General features: G+C 37.0%; 1 protein-coding gene and 1 pseudogene across 9 annotated transcripts in view; both read left to right on the top strand.

Moving 5' to 3' along the window:
- The window catches only part of CASK (calcium/calmodulin dependent serine protein kinase), a 490,261-nt gene that overhangs the window by 93,181 nt on the left and 374,336 nt on the right, over positions 1–22,744 (top strand). For 5 of the 9 annotated variants that reach the window (XM_037165406.2, XM_037165442.2, XM_037165426.2 and 2 more), the window contains one exon: positions 11,290–11,402. In XM_037165406.2, coding sequence (XP_037021301.1) covers positions 11,290–11,402 — 113 coding nt within the window. Of the gene's footprint in view, positions 1–11,289; positions 11,421–22,744 lie in introns of all 9 variants that reach the window. The other 4 variants (XM_037165398.2, XM_037165435.2, XM_037165423.2 and 1 more) reach the window with 1 other exon arrangement.
- Positions 21,495–22,157, top strand: LOC128628223 (ubiquitin-40S ribosomal protein S27a-like; annotated as a pseudogene).

Raw genomic sequence — 22,744 nt, 5'->3', positions numbered from 1 at the left:
AGCTGAGGGCTGGCAGCAAGGACCTTGGGAGAGAGCCATTCACCAGCTCCCTCTCTACCCAGCCGGGCACAGCTTGAAAAACTACAAGAGAGATCTGTTTGCTTGGAGTATCAGGGAGAGGAGTGGGTATGAAGAAGCAAAACAGAGAGCTTTGATCACATGTGGAGTCTGAGGTCACCAGCTTGGGAGAATTGACAGTCACCCTTCCGTCCCCCATTGCACTGGGCCTGGGCCTGGTCTGCTGGGTCTGCTGCGGACTCTGGGAGCTGAGTGCTGGCTGCAAAGCCATTGGGAGAGTGCCAGTCACCAACTCCCTCCCTACCCAGCCGGGCGTAGTTTGAAAAATGCCAAGAGAGATCTGTTTCTTGGAGTGTCAGAGAGAGGAGTCAGTAGGAAGAAGCAAATCAGAGAGCACTGATCCCACATGGAGTCTGTGGTTGCCGCCTTGGGAGAATTGAGAGTCACCCTTGCGTTCCCACATAGTACTGGGAAAGGTTCGCACCCAAGCTGTGGGGACCAGAGAAGCCTGGCCAAGAACACACGTCCACACCCCAGGCCAGGATGGTGAATCCTGGGGAAAGTGTACTCTCAGTGGGGCGCTGAGTAGAGGATCTTGGGAGAGCAATCATGAGACCGGCTAAGTTCACTGAGAAGGGAGAAAGGCAGCACTAATCGACCCTCAGACTGCTGCAGCTAGAGTGACCAGAAGAAAAGGCTTGACCAGCTGGAAACCAACAAGAGATTTTTTTAAAATAATCTTTTATTTTTTAACGCTATTATTGTTTTATCTTTCAGTACTTTTACCCTCTCTCTTCTTCTTTCTTGTTTTATTCTTTCTTCCTTTCTTTCCAAACCTACCACTTTTTCCTCCCTTCTGCTGCCTTTTTTTCTTTCTTTTCACCCCCCCAACCCCTGCCCCAAGTGAGACAAAAGACTTGGAACGGTGAAAAGACCAGAGTTGGACTCAGAGAGGGGGCATCCCAACAGTAGAGACAGAGAGACAAAATTCACTTTGCTATAGCAGAAAAACTACAAGTTACTGCATATTTGTATTTTTTCATTATTCTTACATATTTTATTTTAATGGTATCTTTGTATTCCTCCTCTTTCTGTATAGTGTTCTTTGCCTTGGCTAGATATATTGTATCACTTAATAGGTTTCCCCTGTCCCCTCAATCATAGTGTATTGCTAATTTACTGTCCTTTACTTCCCCTTACCCAGTTAGCAAACTATTGAAAGTCCAATGCTCCTTAATCTTAGTATATCATAGGTTCTGTCATGATTGTTCCTCTAATATTATTGTAAATATTAGTCGTTGCATGCTGTTGTAAATACTACAAAACACCCCCGCCCAGATCTTAGCCCACTACATTGTTGCCTGAACTATAATACTATATTGGTTAACTCTATTCTCTCTCACACTAGACCTATTTATCATCCTTTATTCTCACCTTACCTCAGAATCTGACCTCCCTCAAACTCACTGCTTTCTAGATCCAACTCACAAACCTTCCCTCCCCAACAAGAGCCTTATTATCCTTCCACCCTTTCTGAAAACTGCCTAGGTTGGTTGAAGATTACGGTTGTCCCTCTGTATAGTTGGGGGAATGCCTATCTCTGCTCTACTGGCTGCTACTGTAAATACAATAGAATACTCTCCTGCTGTCATAAACCATTTTGCCTTCCCCTCCAACCAATCACAAAAAAAAAAGAATGGGTGGAAGCAGAAAAGAACATGATACCCAAAGAAAGAGGAAACCAACAACAAAGGAACCACCAACAGAAAAGAACAGAGGAAAGTGAAAGAGGGAGTAGAAACCACACAAACCTCCACCCACCACCTACCTGGAAATACAACTAAACAGCAGAGAAACTTCCCAGGACAAACAACTGAACAAGAGCAAAAAAGAATCTTCAAAACCCTGTATATGCAGAAGAACTAGCTTCAATGCAACCTACCCTCACCAGCACAGCAAATTAAAATGGGTAGGGGACAGAGGGGACCATCAGTTCACCAGCTGGTGGGAAGGACCCACAAAAAAAGGCTCAGCAACAACAAAAACCCAAAGACAAACTCAGAGCCAATAATAAGGACAGCCCAATACCAGCGATCTAGAGAGATCAAGGAGACTAAACCACTGAATCTCACAGGTATTATATGACAGAAGTGCACACCATAAATCCAAGAAGCCACAAGAAATCAATTTAAGAAGCTGAAGCTAACAAGAAGAGTCTCACAAACAATGGGAAGACCAAGAAACAACCCCCAACAAAAGGAAAGGAGGAAGCCTCAGAAGGAATGCTAGATGAAATAGAGGCAAGTCAGCTATCAGATACTGAATTCAAAGCACTGGTTATCAGGAAGTTCAGAGAGCTCACAATGAGCTACCGGAAACTACAGGAGAGCCACAATGAACTCACTGCAAACTATATCAACATGAAAAAGGAAATAGAAACTATCAGCAAGGGCCAAGAGAAAATGAAGAATACAAACTCAGAGCTGAAGAACACAGTGGAAAAAATCAAAAGCAGGATCAATGAAGCAGAATATCGGATCAGCTAGTTGGAGGGCAAAGTAGAAAAAAAACATCCAGAAAGAGCAAGAAAAGGAAAAGAGGCTCAGAAAGAATGAAGAGGGATTAAGAAAAATGCAAGACAATATGAAATATAATAATATCCTAATAATAGGGATACCAGAAGGAGAAGAAGAGCAAGGGATAGAAAATGTATTTGAAAAGGTAATGATGGAAAACTTCCCTAATTTGATGAGAGAAAAAGTCGCACAAATCCAAGAAACACAGAGTCCCAATCAAGAGGAACCAAAGAGAACCACTTCAAGACACATCATCATTAAATGGCAAAATTCCAAGATAAAGAGAGAATCTTAAAGGCAGCAAGGGAGAAACAGGAAGTAACCTAAAAGGGAGCCCCAATAAGGTTAGCAACTAATTTCTCAACGGAAATACTTCAAGCAAGAAGAGAATGACAAGAAATGTTCCAAGTAATGAAAACCAGAGGCCCGCAAACAAGGTTACTTTATCCAGCAAGGCTCTCAATCAAGATAGAAGGCCAAATAAAGAGCTTCCAAGACAAAAGAAGTCTAAAAGAATACACCTCCACCAAACCAGCTCTGCAAGAAATACTAAAAGGTCTGCTTTAAGGAAAGGAAGGAAAAGAGAGAGACAAAGAGAAACACAGGTATAAAAATGACAATGAACAAGTACCTATCAATAATACCCTTAAAAGTAAATGGATTAAATGCTCCAATCAAAAGACATAGAATATCTGAATGGATAAGAAACCATGATCCACACATTTGCTGCCTACAAAAGACCCACCTCAGGACAAAAAATATATACAGAGTAAAAGTGAGGGGCTGGAAAGAAATTTTCCAAGCAAACTGCCAGGGAAAAAAAAAAGCCAGGGTAGCAATACTCACATCAGACAAAACAGACTTCAAAAAAGTGCCATAACAAGAGACCCAGAAGGTCACTTGATAATACTCAAGGGAAGGATCCACCAAGAAGACATAAACATTGTAAATATATATGCACCCAACACAGGAGCATCCAAATATAGAGAGAAAATCTTAGAGGACTTCAAGAAAGATGTTGACAGCAACACAATTATACTAGGGGATTTTAATACCCCACTGTCAAAAATGGACAGATCTTCCAAACAAAATATCAACAAAGATATGGAACTGAACAACACCCTAGATGAAATGGACTTAACTGATATATATAGAACTCTTCATCCCAAAGAAGCTAAATACACATTCTTTTCAAATGCGCATGGAACATTTTCGAAGATAGACCACATGATAGGACACAAAAGGAGCCTCAACAAATTCAAGAAAATTGAGATCATCCTGAGCATTTTCTCTGACCACAAGGGACTGAAACTGGAAACCAACCCCAAGAGAAAAGACTCAAAACATTCAAAATTATGGAGCTTGAATAGCATGCTATTAACAAATGGGTCAAGAATGAAATTAGGCAAGAAATCAAAAAGTTTCTGGAAACAAATTTAAGTGAACTCACAACAACCCAAAACTTATGGGACACAGCGAAGGCAGTCCTGAGAGGGAAGTTCATAGCAATACAGGCCTACCTAAAGAAGATAGAAACATTTCAAACAAACAACCTAACCCTACGCCTGCAAGAACTTGAGTAACAACAACAAAGATAGCCCAGAGCAAGCAGAAGGAAGGAAATAACCAACATCAAAGCAGAACTGAATGACATAGAGACTAAAAGCACAATTATAAGGACCAATGAATCCAGGAGCTGGTTTTTTTAAAAGATAAACAAAACAGACAAGCCTTTAAGCAGGCTCATCAAGAAAAGGAGAGGGCCCAAATAAACACAATCAGAAATGAAAGAGGAGAGATTACAACTGACATCACAGAAATACAAAGTATTGTAAGAAATTACTATGAAAAACTGTATGCCAAGAAGCTTGAAAACTTAGACGAAATGGAAAATTTTCTAGAAAAATATAATCTTCCAAAACTCAATGAATAAAAGCAGAAAGCTTGAATACACCAATAACAGCAGATGAAATTGAAGCAGTAATAAAAAAACTCCTGACACAAAAAAGACCTGTACCAGTGGTTTCATAGGAGAATTCTACGAAGCATTTAAGGAAGAGCTAACCCCTATTTTCACAGACTATTCCAAAAAAAACCCAAAATGATGGAAGACTCCCAAACTCCTTTTATGAAGCCAGCATCATCTTAATTCCAAAACCAGATAGAGACACAACAAAGAAAGAAAACTTCAGGCCAAGATCACTCATGAACATAGATGCTAAAATCCTCAACAAAATATTGGCAAACCGCATCCAGCAATACATTAAAAAGATCACTCACAATGACCAAGTGGGATTCATCCCAGGGATGCAAGGATGGTTCAATATTCGCAAATCAGTAAATGTAATACATCATATAAACAAAAGCAAAGACAAAAACCACATGATCATATCAATAGATGGTGGAAAAGCTTTTGAGAAGGTACAACGCCCATTTATGATAAAAACACTTAGTAAAGTGGGAATAGAGGGAGCATTCCTCAATATAATAAAGGCCATATATAAGAGACCTACAGCCAACATCATACTCAATGGGCAAAAACTAAAACCTTGTCCAGTAAGATCAGGAACAAGACAAGGTTGTCCACTTCACCACTTCTATTCAATATAGTATTGGAAGTTTTAGCCACAGTGATCAGACAAGAAAGGGAAATAAAAGGCATCCAAATCAGAAAAGAGGAAACAAAACTGTCACTGTTTGCAGATGACATGATAGTGTACATGGAAAATCCTATAGACTCTACCCAAAAACTGCTCGAACTAATTAGTGAGTTTGGCAAAATAGCTGGTGACAAAGTCAATATCCAGAAATCAAAGGCATTTTTGTATACCAACAGTGAATCAGCAGAAGCAGAAGTAAAGAAAAAATCCCATTTGATATAGCAAAAAGAAAAATAAAATACCTGGGAATAAACCTAACTAAGGAGGTAAAAAACCTGTATGCAGAAAACTACACAGCACTGAAGAATGAAATCAAGGAAGACACAAACAAATGGAAACATATACCTTGTTCATGGATTGGAAGAATTAACATCATCAAAATGTCCATACTACCCAGAGCAATATACAGATTCAATGCAATACCTATTAAAGTACCAATGGCATATTTCACAGACATAGAACAAACACTTCAAAAATTTATATGGAACCATAAACGAGCCCGAATAGCAGCTGCTCTTTTGAGAAAGAAGAACAAAGTAGGGGGGATCACAATACCTGATATCAAACTGTATTACAAGGCCACTGTAATCAAAAGAGCCTGGTACTGGCATAAAAACAGGCACATACACCAATGGAACAGAATAGAGAACCCAGAAATCAACCCAACTCTCTACAGTCAATTAATATTCGACAAAGGGGGCAGTAACATCAAATGGAGTAAAGATAGCCTCTTCAACAAATAGTGTTGGGAGAACTGGACAGCTACGTGCAAAAAAATGAAACTTGAGCACAGACTTACACAATACACCAAAATAAATTCAAGGTGGATAAAAGACTTAAATGTAAGTCATGACACATTTAAAGTCCTAGAGGAGAACATTGGCAAGAAAATCTCAGATTTTTCACGCAGCAACTTCTTTACTGATATGTCCCCTAGAGCAAGGAATGTAAAGGAAAGAATAAACAAATGGGATCTCATCAAAATAAAAAGCTCCTGTGTGGCTAAAGAAAACAGTATTAAATTAAAAAGACAACCAACTGTATGGGAAAACATATTTGCCAATGATACCTCAGACAAAGGTTTAATCTCCAAAATATACAAAGAACTTACACCACTCCACTCTAAGAAGATACCCAACCCAATTAGAAAATGGGAAAAGGACTTGAACAAACACTTCTCCAAGGAGGACATACAGAATATTCAGAGACACATGAAGAGATGCTCAATATCGTTAGCTATCAGAGAGATGCAAATTAAAACCACAATGAGATACCACTTTACACCAGTCAGGATGGCTATCATAAACAAAGCAACAAACAACAAATGTTGGAGAGGTTGTGGGGAGAAGGGGTCCTTAGTCCACTGTTGGTGGGAGTGCAGACTGGTACAACCATTATGGAAAACAGTATGGAATTTTCTCAGAAAAATAAAAATCGACCTGCCTATTGACCCAGCAATTCCACTGCTGGGATTATATCCTAAGAATCCTAAAACATCAATTTCAAAGAACCTATGCACCACAATGTCATAGCAGCACAATTTACAATAGCCAAGAGTTGGAAGCAACCTAGGTGCCCATCAGTAAATGAATGGATCCAAAAATGGTGGTACATATACACAATGGAATTCTATGCTGCAGAGAGAAAGAAGGAGCTACTACCATTTGCAACAACATGGATGGAACTGGAAAGCATTATGCTGAGTGAAATAGGCCAGGTGCTGAAAGACAAATACCATATGATCTCACCTTTAACAGGAAGCTAAACAACAAAACAAACAAACAAGCAGAAAAAAAAAACAAAGACACTGAAATAGAGAACTAGGGGATAGTGACCAGAGGGGAGAAGGAAGGGAAGTTAAGGGGAAAAAAGGGGAGGGATTTGGAGGAACAAATAGGAAGGACACAGGGACGAGATCTAAGGGGGGTGGAAATGGGAGGGAGGTGGGGAGCAAGGGGCGGGGGAGGCTGGGATGGGAAAAATAAAAAACTGTACTTGAAAAATAACTAAATAAAATTAATTATAAAAAAAACAGAAAACTGTACTTGAGCAATAATTAAGAAAACTGTACTTGAGCAATAATTAAATAAATTTTTAAAAACTGGTTGAGAGGATGTTACTGGCATCTTACGTAAAAGCTGGGGATCCTGTTATGCATCCTGCAAGGCACAGGATTCCTTCCACAAATATCCAGCCCAAATTCAGTAATTGCTAGGGTTGGGAAGCTGCAGCAGAGGGACTGAAAGAAGATTGAGAGCTCTGAACTTACTGGCAGAACTTGTTGACTTTGGGTTTAAGGGGGGATGATTTGGTTGGCTGGTTTGAACATTTTGGTGTCATTATCTTTAGATCTTTCCTAGTGGGCTGGTCAGATATTTAGTAGAAAATCTTTCCTCTCCTGTCCGAAGGGTAAAGATCTAGGTTCTAATGTCTCTCCTATTATGGGAAGAAGAGTTGGAGCTGTCTGCATTCAGTTTGTGTGTGAGCACATAATCCCCTTGCTTGCTATATAGTACCCACTTTCTCAGCTGCCTGTGTCCCCAGTTCTAAGACCTAAAGTTTCACCCTCTCTAGAGAATGGACTTTTGTGAGAATGAGGTTGGAGCATTTATCCAGTGGCATGTGTTAAGGAGGGCTTCTAGGACTCTAACTGCTTCTCTAACAGATTTCATGCAAACCTTGTTATTTCAGCATCACCCTGTCCTTCCAGTCCCAGAGTAATCTGGCACTACCAATTTAAATGCTTCTTAGTATTCTGCAGTATAAATGGGTTTGGTTCTGAACTTTCTTTAATTTCTCTTTGCAATTCAGATTTCCCAAATATGCTAAGCCTGTTACCATTACTGCATCTGCTTTCTTGCTTCCAAGATTTGATTATTACTCTTGTCTTCTCTTGTTCCCTCAGTCCTTCAAAAAAAATTTTTAACCCCCTTGGTCTCATTTTAGTGGTGTTTGGGAGGAAAGTAAGTTAGATGCATTGTGCCAAATCTATCCTGTTATCCTAGAAACCAACATACTATATTTTAGCATAATTTCCTTTAATTCTAGTCAGCTTTATTGATGTATTTACTTTTGTTATCAGAATTGTTCATTTACTAGACTTAACCTTTCTTCACATAAATGAAAACTAGAGATTATTCCATGTCTGCATAGAGTCACAGCTGCTTTCTTTTCAAAACATGTGGGACTTTATAGCAATATTGACTTGTAATGTATCTTGGTTTAATTGACCCTTTACTTAAAAATATAGATTTCTGCAGTCACCTGCCTCAGGCAGAACCTTGGGCCATAATCCCAATCAATATTCAGTATTCTTAAAGAGTTGAATAAACCCTAAATTATCTTATTCCATTATGAATAATATCCTGGCCAGAATTAGTGGAAATATGAGAAACATAGTAGTTTATCATGATAGCTTACATAAATACTCAAGAATTAACTATATGTTAGTCAAAAAATTTAAGCATGATATTTCAAGCATCAAAAAATATTTTAGGCCAGAGTGAAATCTAGGCCTTCTGAATTTTTGCCATTTCTTAAACCGTCATTCAAGTATAATTAATAAGTTAATACAGTACATGTTTTATATATACTTTATTGTACCCTCACCCCTTTTAACATGGTAAACCAAACCAGATTTTCTCACAGTCAGCCTCTCTTTAACCTATCAAATAAGTGTAATGAAATCCTGCTAAAATTATAGGTATTATATACTCATTTAAATGTTTATCAGTTTCTGGTTGATGGACTGAATCACAAAAAAGTTTAAAGTGTATTTCAGTGTCTTTTAATGTATTAAATTTGGTGTAATTATGCTAATCCCCTGGATGTCCTTGAGGTACAGAATACCCTTGGAAATGCTGTAATTGTGATCTCTCTGCAGGTCATCAGTAATTCATAGATAAAATCATTTTTTGCCTCATATTATAAAATTAGCCTAAAGAATTAATTTGATTTGATATTTATCCACATATATAAATACATTTCTGTTTGTTTGGGGTTTTGTTTCCTCTCCCTTCTCTAGAACTAGCTTTCTTCATTCTACTGTTGCTAAAAAAATGGGAGGACAAGCTAGGCTTTCTTCCTCATCTTTGTTCAAATGGGAAAAAGTAAAAAATTGACCCATTGACCATGAATAATCCCACATACAAATCTCGGTAAATTTCCAAAAAGATGTAGTAAATTGAAGCACACTACACAAATATATAGAATGAGTCCTGGGGTTTATGTGTGGACAGAAACCAATTACATTAAGCTTTTCCTAAAATTGCTTGGTGTTGTCAGGATAAGTGATCACAAGTAAAACATCCAGATTGAGAATGAAAACATTTGTGGAAGTCCTGTCTCACTTTGTTATATTGTCTTCTCACAAAGGAAAATCTTTGAAGAGTTTTGAGTGATTATGGAAAATCACTCAAAACTATTAAGGAGGGCTTCTAGTTTCTATAGAGTTCTATAGAGTTCTATTTCTATAGAGTTCTGAAAGGTATATTATTACCATTGCTTTACTTTTTTTCCAGTTTAGCTTTGTTAGGTTGTTTCAAGAGAGAGATTTGCTGCTGTAGTGTAATCAATGTCCTGATGATGTCATGGTGAACTCAACTAATTCATATGATCTCAAAGAAATGCTTAAGTCTGAGTTATACTGTATTCTTTTGCTTGTGTTCTAATTGAAAGAAAAAAAGATAAACTTATACTTTAAGGCAAGCAGAATCACAAATATCCTAGATAAATGAAGAACCTTTCTCTATCTCCTGATTGACCATATGCTTCCAGGTATATTGTTTTTGCCTATAAAGCCAATGAGGATGTTTTGTGTTTTTCTGTTTCTTTTTCCTGAGGAGGGGAAAAATATACATATATGTATGTGTATTTACTGACTGAAACTATTCTAGCCTTTGAATAAACTATAGTATATTGCTATTGGATTTGGTATTATTCAATAGTTGATTCAAGAATGTAGAAATCTATCTTTTGATTATCTTTAGATTAGTTACTTATTTGATAACTATCAATCACAGGAAATTGTGTGTGTGTGTGTGTGTGTGTGTGTGTGTGTGTGTGTGTGTGTGTGTGTTTTAATGCCTGGGCATTGGTATTTCATCAATCATCCCAGTTTTGAGAGCCACCAATTTAGATTGAGGAGAGGACTAAGTGAGCAAATGACTGGACCAGTGACACTCTGAGAGTAGAAATTATTTTCTTCCCCATGGCAGCTTAGAACAGTTCCAAAATGAAGTTTGAGAAGTATGAAGGTTTTCTCTTTGACCTCAGGTGATGTTATTGGAGACCCAATCATGTGAGGCTTTCACTTTGTGAAGTGCCTGTTCACGTGTTTTGCCCAGGTTTTATTAGAGTGTATTTTCTTTTCTTATTTTACTTAATTATTTATGTATTTGGGTTCCTAACTAAATAATATGTATTGCACATACCCCCTCTCTCTGGGATTTTAAGCAGAAATATAATACCAGATTTTCATTTTTAAAACATCACTGCAAGTATGAATAGGAAATATTTTAGGTAGTTCTGGTAGAAAATGGTATTAGTTTAGACTAGGGTATGAGTCATGGAGAGAAGTGGATAGGATTAAGAGATATTTGGGATAAATTCAATAGGACTGGTTACTGAAGATTAGGAAGGTGATAGATAAGATGAAAGGAAGGGGTCAAGAGTGACTCAAGTTTCTGGTTTAAAATGTAATTTATGTATATTGCCAGTGATAATTTCTTATTTTGTTTAAGATGTTGATAATATATATAGAATAATTACAATAATTATTTTTCCTTGAACATAAGAATGCTATTTAGAATTTTAAAAAGTAATTTTGAAATGCAAATTTTTTCTTTTTCTGGATTAATAACTTTAAATGATCAGTTACTTACCTCATGAATTATAGAAAAATGTGTTCAAAATTATAATACATAAATTTGATTTTGAAAACTATGGCTATAGTAAATGATGAAATATCAGTGAGATGTTGGAGAGAAATAGGAATTTAGTAAAATCAATGAATTAAATTTTGCTTTTTTTTCTAGGGGTCCCTTCAGTGTTGTACGACGATGTATCAACAGAGAAACTGGGCAACAATTTGCTGTAAAAATTGTTGATGTAGCCAAGTTCACATCAAGTCCAGGGTTAAGTACAGAAGGTAAGAGATGGATTTCAAGTAAGTTATTTGATGTCTGGCTTTATTTCATCTCCAAAATCCATTTATCAACCTAACCTTCATTTGGGGGTGGAGAAACAGAAGTTATAATGTAGTGGGAAGTGGGTGGAGATAGTTTAAACTCTAGTCTAGTCAGTTAGAATTCTAGAACATAGTATTCGAAAGATAGCTAGAGTGATTTACAGAGTTATAAAGTCATCTAGGATTGCTTATAGTCCTATGTGTTTTGATTAGGATGAAAGTGAAATCAGAACATATTTTTTTAGTGTCTAATTTTGAGTCCTGTGGTATACAACATGGGATAAGAAGGGAGGGAGCATAAATAATGACAAAGACATGATAATTGCAGATCAGAAGAGACTCAGGAATTTTCTTCAAGTTTGTAACTTACTACCTTTAGAAATATGATTAATAGAATTAAGAGACTCATACAATGTTGGGCTTAAGTCACATATGGTATATATGTTAAAATTGGAAAGATCAATACTGTTAGGACTGCAGGACTTAACATTTTAAGGCATTGATATGGGTGATCATATTCATGTATGTATATTCATAAATAGTATGTAATCATTTAAAGTGATTTATTTTTTACAGTTTTAAGCCATAGTTTCATGTAGCTGAAATTCACATATGCTCATACTTTATATGGCACAATTATTATATTTTTCTAATTATCCTGTCTTCTAACTTTAGACTTTTTCACAGTCCAGTAGAAGATGTATCCTTCTTTAGTCCTTTCCTTTCTAATCCCAAAAGCAATGCAGCTGACAGTTTAAATTGGAAAACCTAAGGCAGAGTGGCCTATTTATATTTTATCCACTTATGCTACTTTGGAAAGTAGAAGTCCACACAATATAAGCTCCAAGTTAACATGTTCCTGCAGATATTTTTGGGGATCCTTATTTTGAAATATCAGTGCTTTTGCAAACCTTCAAAATATTATTATCCATATATTGATTATAAAAGATTCCTGGAGGTTGTTACTAATAAAAAAATCACTAACTGAAATTTTTAGTGCTTTAATCTTTCAAATCTTATGGTAAGATTTAGAGGTTTTATTTATTATGGTTTCATACTTTAAAATTGGCTATTACTTTCTAATACAAATTATTTTATAAATTTAGCATAATTTAAAATTTACTTCTAATCAGGCTTTACAACTAAATTATGTTACCTAAATTTTTTTTATTTTTTAAAATTTTATTTAGTTATTTTTCAAGTCCAGTTTTTTGTCTATTTTTCCCATCCCAGCCTCCCCCGCCCCTTGCTCCCCATCTCCCTCCCATTTCCACCCCCCTTAGTTCTCGTCCCTGTGTCCTTCCTATTTGTTCCTCCAAATCCCTCCCCCTTTTTCCCCTTAACTTCCCTTCCTTCTCCCCTCTGGTCACTATCCCCTTGTTCTCTATTTCAGTGTCTTTGTTTTTTTTTCCTGCTTGCTTGTTTGTTTTGTTGTTTAGCTTCCTGTTAAAGATGAGATCATATGGTATTTGTCTTTCAACCCCTAACCTATTTCACTCAGAATAATGCTTTCCAGTTCCATCCATGTTGTTGCAAAAGGTAGTAGCTCCTTCTTTCTCTCTGCAGCATAGAATTCCATTGTGTATATGTACCACAATTTTTGGATCCATTCATTTACTGATGGGCACCTAGGTTGCTTCCAACTCTTGGCTATTGTAAATTGTGCTGCTATGAACATTGTGGTGCATAGGTTCTTTGATATTGATGTTTTAGGATTCTTAGGATATAATCCCAGCAGTGGAATTGCTGGGTCAAAAGGCAGGTCGATTTTTTATTTTTCTGAGAAAATTCCATACTGTTTTCCATAATGGTTGTACCAGTCTGCAATCCCACCAACAGTGGACTAAGGACCCCCTTTTCCCCACAACCTCTCCAACATTTGTTGTTTGTTGCTTTGTTTATGATAGCCATCCTGACTGGTGTAAAGTGGTATCTCATTGTGGTTTTAATTTGCATCTCTCTGATAGCTAACGATATTGAGCATCTCTTCATGTGTCTCTGAATGTTCTGTATGTCCTCCTTGGAGAAGTGTTTGTTCAAGTCTTTTTCCCATTTTTTAATTGGGTTGGGTGTCTTCTTAGAGTGGAGTGGTGTAAGTTCTTTGTATAGTTTGGAGATTAAACTTTTGTCTGAGGTATCATTGGCAAATATGTTTTCCCATACAGTTGGTTGTCTTTTTAATTTAATACTGTTTTCTTTAGCCACACAGGAGCTTTTTGTTTTGATGAGATTCCATTTGTTTATTCTTTCCTTTATATTCCTTGCTCTAGGGGACATATCAGTAAAAATGTTGCTGCGTGAAATATCTGAGATTTTCTTGCCAATGTTCTCCTCTAGGACCTTAATAGTGTCATGGCTTATATTTAAGTCTTTTATCCACCTTGAATTTATTTTGGTGTATTGTGTAAGTCTGTGCTCAAGTTTCATTTTTTTGCACGTAGCTGTCCAGTTCTCCCAACACCATTTGTTAAAGAGGCTATCTTTACTCCATTTGATGTTACTTCCCCCTTTGTCCAATATTAATTGACTGTAGAGAGTTGGGTTGATTTCTGGGGTCTCCGTTCTGTTCCATTCCCTGACCACTTTTTTTTTTTGCAGTGGAGTTCCCATACCATCTATTATTCATTTTCACATTAGTTTACTTAATTCTAATTTGAACACATTTTATTATAAGATACATTATATATAATAAGTAATAAACTATTTTATTATTTACCCCTCTTTGAACAGTGTCCCCCCACTCCCTACTTCTTTAAACTCTTTTTCCACCACTACAGCAAAACAGTTTATCCCCTTTGCCTTTGCAGTCAATTTGCAAATTGTTAGAGTCCAAAAATGACCTCATTCCCGCCTAAAGATAGGAGATGCTATACTAGGAAGAAACATTTTCAAGTGAAATTTAACACAACAAAAAGTTTAAATAAGTTCAAATAAGAATATCTAAAAGTATCTACATTTACCATGACATTCTCTCCTAATTAATCCTGTCTCACAGGCAACAGATAATTTAACATGTTATTCTTTATTCTTTTCTTTCCTATTTTATTTATTTCTTTGTGGTTTATTTGATCTTTGTCATTGCCTCTACATTATTCTTCCTGCTTTCTTAATGCATTTGTATTCAAATACATGATTGAGAAAACTACGTTTTGTAAAGGTTAACCTGGGAACTACGGTGTGCTATTTATTTCGATAGGTCTTTATAATACAAAGACAAATAGAAGGAGTGTCTACTCTTAAGAGATTTACAGTTTAACAGTCTCCAGCTATTGTTTCTAACATTTTTAAGGAGAAAGCATATGTAATACTACATATAATGTACAAATTAGCTTTTAAAATGAAATGTGTAGCCCTGGCTAGTGTAGCTCAGTGGATTGAGCGTGGGCCTGCAAACCAAACAACCGCAATTCAATTCCCAGTCAGGGCACATGCCTGGGGTGCAGGCCAGTTCCCAGCAGGGGATGCACAAAAGGCAACCATACATTGATATTTCTCTCCCTCTCTCCTTCCCTTCCCCTCTAAAAATAAATAAATGAAATGAAATGAAATATGTATATTAGTTGGCCGTTTACGTTTTTAATATTTTAAACTCATTACTCCATTGAAGATGTAATATTATAATTATTTGAATATCTGGTCTCTATTTCCCCATTAAAATCATACTTTTTCTCCTTCAGTAGGAGTTTTTAATGCACAGGCTGCAGAATATTTAAGAACCCCTTAAATTGTAAGCAGAATTATGTATATGTTAATTTTCCTAGGAAGAGATTCCACAAATTTTATTAGATTCTTACAAAGGCATATTTTTCCTAAATGGTTCAGAACATCTTCTTTCATATTAAGATATTGCTTCTGATTGGAGGATATTTTTATATTTACATACACTGCCTCCATTAATTAAATTTCTTGATTATTATCTTAAACTTTTAATGAATATGCATTTTATTTCTTACTCTTCTCAGCTACTAATGTAATTTGACTCTTTTGTTTTAAAAATAAGTATCAAAGTTGATCACGGTTCGATTCCCAGTCAGGGCACATGCCTGGGTTGCAGGCCAGTTCTCAATAGGGTACATGTGAAAGGCAACCATACATTGATATTTCTCTCCCTCTTTCCTTCCCTTCTCCTCTAAAGATAAATAAATAAAATATTTTAAAAAATAAAAAATAAAAATAAGTAGCAAAGTTAATTCAGGCAAATTTCTATAAGAAAGATAAGCTATATAGAGTTGGATCCTGAATTGACACAGTTCTGAGATCTTGAAGGGACTCAGTTCTTTACGGTTCAGTTTTAAAAGTTAAAAAATGGTGGGTTTTATTTTGGAATATAATATTAAGTTGTCTACTAGAAAAAATATAAATGGAGTTCCAGTTTGCTTAGTCTCCAGGAATATTTCATTGTAAAAGTTCCAAACAGTAGTTGATCACAGCAAAATTGGAGGAGTAAGGACCTTCAACAATTCTCATCTCAACAAAAGCAAGGGTAAAACTGGCAAAAACTGTCATAATCAACTTTTTTATAACTCTGGAAATTCACACAAAGCTTGCACCTATCCAGGAATAATTTATTCAAAGAAAACATCTGATTCTTGATTTAAAAAAAAAAAAACCAGCTACTGGCATTTTCACCTGCCCAATTCCCCATTCAACTCTCACAGGTTCCACAGTACCCTTGACAACAGTTCACAATCAGAGTAAAAAAAAAAAAAAACAAACAAACAAAAAACAGTAGCCTGACTGCCACCAGAGAAGGCAGAACATAGATGGAACTTCTTCAAAGCCTCCTGCCTAAGGAATTGTCATTATTTCACCTGTCTGGAAGACCCCACTTGGAAGGATTGAGGCAGAAGATAACAGTTGGGGCAAACAGAAAACTAACATAAAAGCTCACAAATAAAAGCTGTTTAGTGAGATGTCTGTAGGGGCTCTGAGCTACAGCATCTTCACCGGAACCAATAGGGCCATGCACATGTATAGGGTTTTATACAAGCGTAAGAAAGATTTGAAAAGGACTTAAGCTCTCAACTCTAGCTGACTTTCAGACTGTAAAAGCAGAAATTGAGTGCTAAGGCAGAGTTGCTACATCCCTGACTGTTGAAGGTGTGTTCCAGCACATATACAGAGCCTGTGAACAAAAACTAAGCTAACCAAGCTGAGACTTAGTTAGTGGCTACATACAGCAAAGAATACAGACTTTACAGAATTAGTTCCAAAAACTCACTAAACAAATAAACAACAACAGGAAAGGTGAACCATGGAGAAGATGAAGTTCTGATTTCCAGAGGTGAAATATTATTTAAAATGTATAATTTTCCACAGAAAGTTATGAGACATGCAAAGAAACAAGAAACTATGGCTCATTAATTTAAAAAAAAAGCAATCAATAGAAACTGTCCCTGTGCAAACCCAGATGTTATACTTATTGGGCAGAGAGTTTAAATCAGCTGTTTCAAATGTGTTAAAAAAGGAATAAAGGAAACCATGCCCTGCTTGGTGTGGCTCAGTGGATTGCCCTCCAGCCTGTGAACCATAGGGTTACCAGTTTGATTCCTGGTCAGGGCACATGTCTGGGTTACGGACCAGATCTCCAGTACAGGACACACGAGAGGCAACATAGGACACACATTGATGTTTCTCTCCCTCTCTTTCTCCCTCCCTTCCCCTCTATATAATAAAATACATAAAATATTTTTAAAAAAGAAATGAAGGAAACCATGTGTAAAAAAACTAAAGGGAAAGTATGAGAATGATATTCCACCAAATAGACACTATCAATATAGACTTTATTTTTAAGAAGAGAATGAAATAGAAGATCTAGACTTGAGTTAAAAATGGCAATACCAAAATTTAAATTCACTGGAGGGGCTCAATAGCAAATTTGAGTAGAAACCAAAAAGCATTAGCATTCTTGAAGATAAGTCCATTAAGTTTACTTAGTTTGTCTCTGAAATTTCTTTTAGCAATATTTTTTTATTACATACCTCCGCAGGCAAGGAAAATAAACAAAAACATATGGGGCTGTATCAAACTAAAAAGTTTTTACACAACAAAGGAAACCATTAACAAAATAAAAAGACATGCTACTCAATGGGAGGAAATATTGCCCAATGGTACTTTCAATGAGGGGTTAATATCCAAAACTTATAAAGAATTTACATGACTCAACACCAAAAAAAATCAATCCAATTAAAAACTGGGCAGAGGACATAATACTTCTCCAAAAATGACATACAGATAGCCAATAGACATATGAAATGATCATTCATCAGAGACAAATGCAAATTAAAACCACAATGAAATATGACCTCCCATCTGTCAGAATGGCTATTATCAATAAATCAACAAACAACAAGTGTTGGCAAGGATGTGGAGAAAAGGGAACCCACGTGCACTGTTCATGGGAATGCAGATTGGTAGAGCCACTGCAGAAAGCAGTATAGAGGGTTGTCAAAAAATTAAAAATGTAACTGCCTTATGACCCAGAAATTCCACTTCTAGGTATATATATTGAAAGAAACTCAAAACACTAATTTGAAAGAACGTATACAGCCATAGATATTTACTGCAGTGTTATTTGCAATAGCCAAGAAATGGAAGCAACCCAAAATGCTCATCCACAGACTGGTAGATAAAAAAGGTGGGGTACATATATACAATGGAATATTACTCAGACACAAAAGAGAATGAAACTTTACAATTTGCGACAGTATGGGTGGACCTAGAGAGCACTATACTAAGTAAAATGAGTCAAAGAAAGACAAATACCATATGATTTCACTTATATGTGCAATCTAAAGGACAACATAAACAAAAAAATATAAACAGACTCATAGATACAGAGGTTAGACTGATGGTTGCCAAAGGGGGTTTGGATGCTGAGTGAAAAAGTTGGTTTATTAAGCAATAGAAATTGGTAATCACAAAAGAGTCACAAAAGTACAGCATAGAGCCCTGGCTGGCATAGCTCAGTGGATTGAGTGTGGGCTTGTGAACCAAAGGATCAGAGTTTGATTCCCAGTCATGGCACATGCCTGGGTTGCAGGCTAGTTCCCAGCAGGGGACACACAAGAGGCAGCCATACATTGATGTTTCTCTCCCTGTGTCCTTCCCTTCCCCTCTACAGATAAATAAATAAAATCTTTAAAAAGAAAGTACAGCATAGGGAATATAGTCAATGATATTGTAGTAAATATAAATATGTACAGTACCAGGTGGGTACTTGAAATATTGGGGAAGCACATTGTAAAGTATATGATTGTCTAACCACTATACTGTACACCTGAAACAAATACAAAATAATATTAAATGTATATTGTAATTTAAGAAAAAAAGATTATTTGAAGAACAGGGAGAAAAGAGATTGAAGAAATTAACAGGGCCTCAGAGACCTCAGGGATACTATCAAGCATACCAAGAATGTATATAATTGGAGTCTCAAAGGGAGAGAGGGATAGAAAGAATATTTGAAGAAGTGATGGCCCAAAATTTCCCAAATCTGATGAAGAACATAAATCTACATATACAAGAAGCTCAACAAAGTTCAAATAAGATAAACCCAAAGATACATAATAAACTGTCAAAAGCAACACACAAGAAGAGTTGAAAAGAACAAGAGAGAAGCAATTCATCATACACAAAGGATCCTCAATAAGATTAACCAGATTTCTCATCAGAAACCACACAGGTCAGAAAACAAAATTTGCCTACCAAGAATTCTATATCCAGCAAAACTATACCTGAAAATGAAGGATAAATTAAGACATTCCCAGATAAACAAAACAGAATATTACTCACTAGCAAACCAGCCCTATAAGAAACAGTAAAAGTAGTCCTTTGGGCTCAGAAGAAAACACTAGATATAATTAAAACTATAAGAAGGAATAAAGAGTACTAGTAAAGGTAATTGCATATGTAAATATAAAAGACAGGACTTGTGCCAAGATGGAGGCGTAGGTGGAAACACTTTGCTTCCTCGAACAACCAAATCTAAAAACAACACAGTTTTAACAATAATAAATGCAACCAAACTACAGAAAATTGAACAATACGGAGTCTGAAAATAGCGAACCGATCAGCTAAACCGGTGAGAGGGGCGAAGCCGGCAGCAGAACGGGTGGGGCAGAAACGATACCCCCAGCTGGGTGGTGCAGAGGCAACCGAGGGTGTGGATCCCAGGTGCGGGGTAGCTATGGGCGGACACAGGGAAGGCGCAGCGCGCCTGGCTGTCTGCGGTCGCTCATTTGCGTGAAGATAAACCAGTGAAGACACGTACATGGAGACAGACCACGCAGGCCCGGGCGCAGGGTGGTGGGCTCGCACATTTGCGCCCAAATAAACAGGCGGGGGTGAGCAGTGAGGCGGACCAGGTGAGCGCAGAGGACCACCATTGCTCCCTCTCTGACCCCACCCCCATATACAGCATCACAAACCAGCGACCTGGGTGGCCCCACCCAGGTAAACAACTAAGGCTCCGCTCCTCACAAGTAACAGGCACAAACAGATAAAAACATGGCTCAAGAACAACTCAGAGCCCCAGAGCCAATAAATCTAAGCAATGAAGAAATAGCCAAACTTTCAGATGCACAGTTCAAAACACTAGTGATCAGGATGCTCACAGAACTGGTTGATTTTAGTCACAAATTAGAGGAACATATGAAGGCTAAACTAATTGAAATGAATGGCAATGCACAGGAAACCAATAGTAATGGAAAGGAAACTGGGACTCAAATCAAGGGAGTAGACCAGAAGGAAGGAAAAAATGACCAAACAAAAAAGAATGAAGACACAAGAATTCAAAAAATGAGGTGAGGCTTAGGAACCTCCAGGACATCTTGAAACATTCCAACATTCTAATTATAAGGGTACAGAAGGGGAAGAGGAACAGTCACGAGTGGAAACCTTATTTGAACAAATAATAAAAGAGAACTTCCTCGTTCTGGCAGAGGAAATAGACTTCCAGGAAATCCAGGAAGCCCAGAGAGTCCCAAAGAAGTTGGACCCAAGAAGAAACACACCAAGGCACATCATCATTACATTAGCCAAGATTAAAATGAAGGAGAGAATCCTAGAAGCAGCAAGAGATAAGGGGACAGTCACCTACAAAGGAGTTCCCATCAGACTGTCAGCTGATTTCTCAAAAGAGACCTTACAGGCAAGAAGGGGCTGGAAAGAGGTATTCCAAGTCATGAAAACCAAAGACCTACAACCAAGATTGCTCTACCCAGCAAAGTTTTCATTTAGAATGGCAGGACAGATAAAGTGCTTCTCAGATAAGATCAAATTCAAGGAGTTCATCATCACCAAGCCCTTATTATATGAAATGTTAAAGGGACTTATCTAAGACAAAGAAGTTAAAGAAACATGAAGAGTGAAAGGACAGCAAACTCACAGTTATTAAGAACCACACCTAAAACAAAAGCAAATTAAGAGAACAGCTAGATCAGGGGTGAACCATAGAAATGAAGATCACGTGGAGGATTAGCAACAGGGGAGTGGGAGAAGGAGAAGGGGGGAGAAGGTACAGAAAATAAGTAGCATAGACAGTAGATAGAAAATAGATAGGGGGAGGGTAAGAATAGTAGGGGAAATATAGAATCTAGAGAACTTGAGACATGTGTTCATGAACTAGAGGGGGGATGGTGGGGGAGGGGTGTGCAGGTTGGAGGGGAACGGAGGGGGGGAATAGAACAAATATAATGGCATAATCAATAAAAATAATAAAAATAGAAAAGAAACAATTAAAATCTTACAAAGTATCATCTCTAACCACAAAGGAAGTAAATTAGAAACCAAGGACAGAAAGAAATTTGGAGAGATCACAAATGTGATCTCCATTAAACCACACCCTACTAATAGCCAGTGAATCAAACAAGAAATTGCAAGGGAAATTAGCAGATAATTTGAGGTGAATGAAAACAACAACACAATATACCAAAATTTATGGGATGTAGGAAAAGCAGTGATTGGGGGAAATATATTATTGTAAATGCCTAACAAAAAAAGAAGAAAGATCTCACTTTCTGATCTACCATCTGTGGTGGAATCCCCATCAAGATGTAAATTTTTGTGAAAACCCTTATGAGGAAGATTGGCACTGTCAAGGTTGAACCTTCAGATACAGTACAACATGTAAAGACCAAGATCCAGGATATAAAAGGAACTCTTCCTGATCCGCAAAGACTGTTATTTGCTGATTAGCAACTGGAAAATGGATGTACTTTGTTTGACTACAACACTGAAAAGGAGTCCACTCTTTGTCTTGTGCTGAGACTTCATGGTTGGTGCTAAGGAAGAAGTCTTACATCACTCCCAAGAAAAATAAGCATGAGATAGAAGATTGTGCTGGCTGTCCTGAAATAATACAAAGTGGATAAGAATGGGAGAATCAGTTGCCTTCTTTGGCAGTGCCCTGCAATGAATGTGGTACTGAAATTTTTATGGCCAGTTTGACAGATATTATTGTGGCAAATGTTGTCTGAGCTATTGCTTCAACAAACCAGAAGATAAGGAAATTGTATATGAGTTATTTAAAGACATGAACTAACAAAAAAGGGGGGGGGAGATCTCAAATTAGTAACCTAACCTTTGACTTTAAAAAACTGGAAGAGAACTCTAAACCCCAAGCAGGCAGAAAGAAGGCTATAATAAAAATTAGAGAAGAAATAAAGAATTTAAAAATAGAGAAAATCAATGAGGCTAAAAGACAGTTCTTTAAAAAGATAAAAAATTAAGTACCCTTTATCTAGACTCATTAGTATAAAAAGAGATTATTTTTATTAGTAAATTAGGAATTAAACAGGACATTACTACTGATATTACAAAACTAAGAGAATATTACCATCTAGATGAAATAGACTAATTCCTAGTAACAAGCAAACTGCCAAAACTGACTCAAAAATAAATAGAATATCTGTATGGACCTTAAACAAGAAAAGAGACTAAACATGTAATCTAAACTTTTCATAAAGAAAATTTTAGACCAGGGATGTCCAACCTGCAGCCCATGGGCTACATGCATCCCAGGATGGCTAAGAATGCATCCCAACACGAATTCATAAACTTACTTAAAATATTATGTGATTTTCCTGACTGATGTATGTAGCTCAGTGGATTGAGTACAGGCCTGCTAACCAAAGGGTCACCCATTAAATTCCCAGTCAGGGCACGTGCCTGGATTGCGGGCCAGGTCCCCAGTAGGAAGTGTGCAAGAGTCAACTACACATTGATGTTTCTCTCCTCTTTCTCCCTCTTTTCCCCTCTCTCTAAAAATAAATAAATAGAATCTTTTTTAAAAGAACATTGAG

The sequence above is a fragment of the Artibeus jamaicensis genome, unplaced genomic scaffold, assembly GCF_021234435.1.
Source record: "Artibeus jamaicensis isolate MK-2021 breed Jamaican fruit bat unplaced genomic scaffold, CSHL_Jam_final contig_60, whole genome shotgun sequence".
Taxonomy (NCBI): Eukaryota; Metazoa; Chordata; class Mammalia; order Chiroptera; family Phyllostomidae; genus Artibeus; species Artibeus jamaicensis.
The sequence above is the reverse complement of the archived record's forward strand: the minus strand, read 5'-3'. Positions and strand labels throughout refer to the sequence as shown.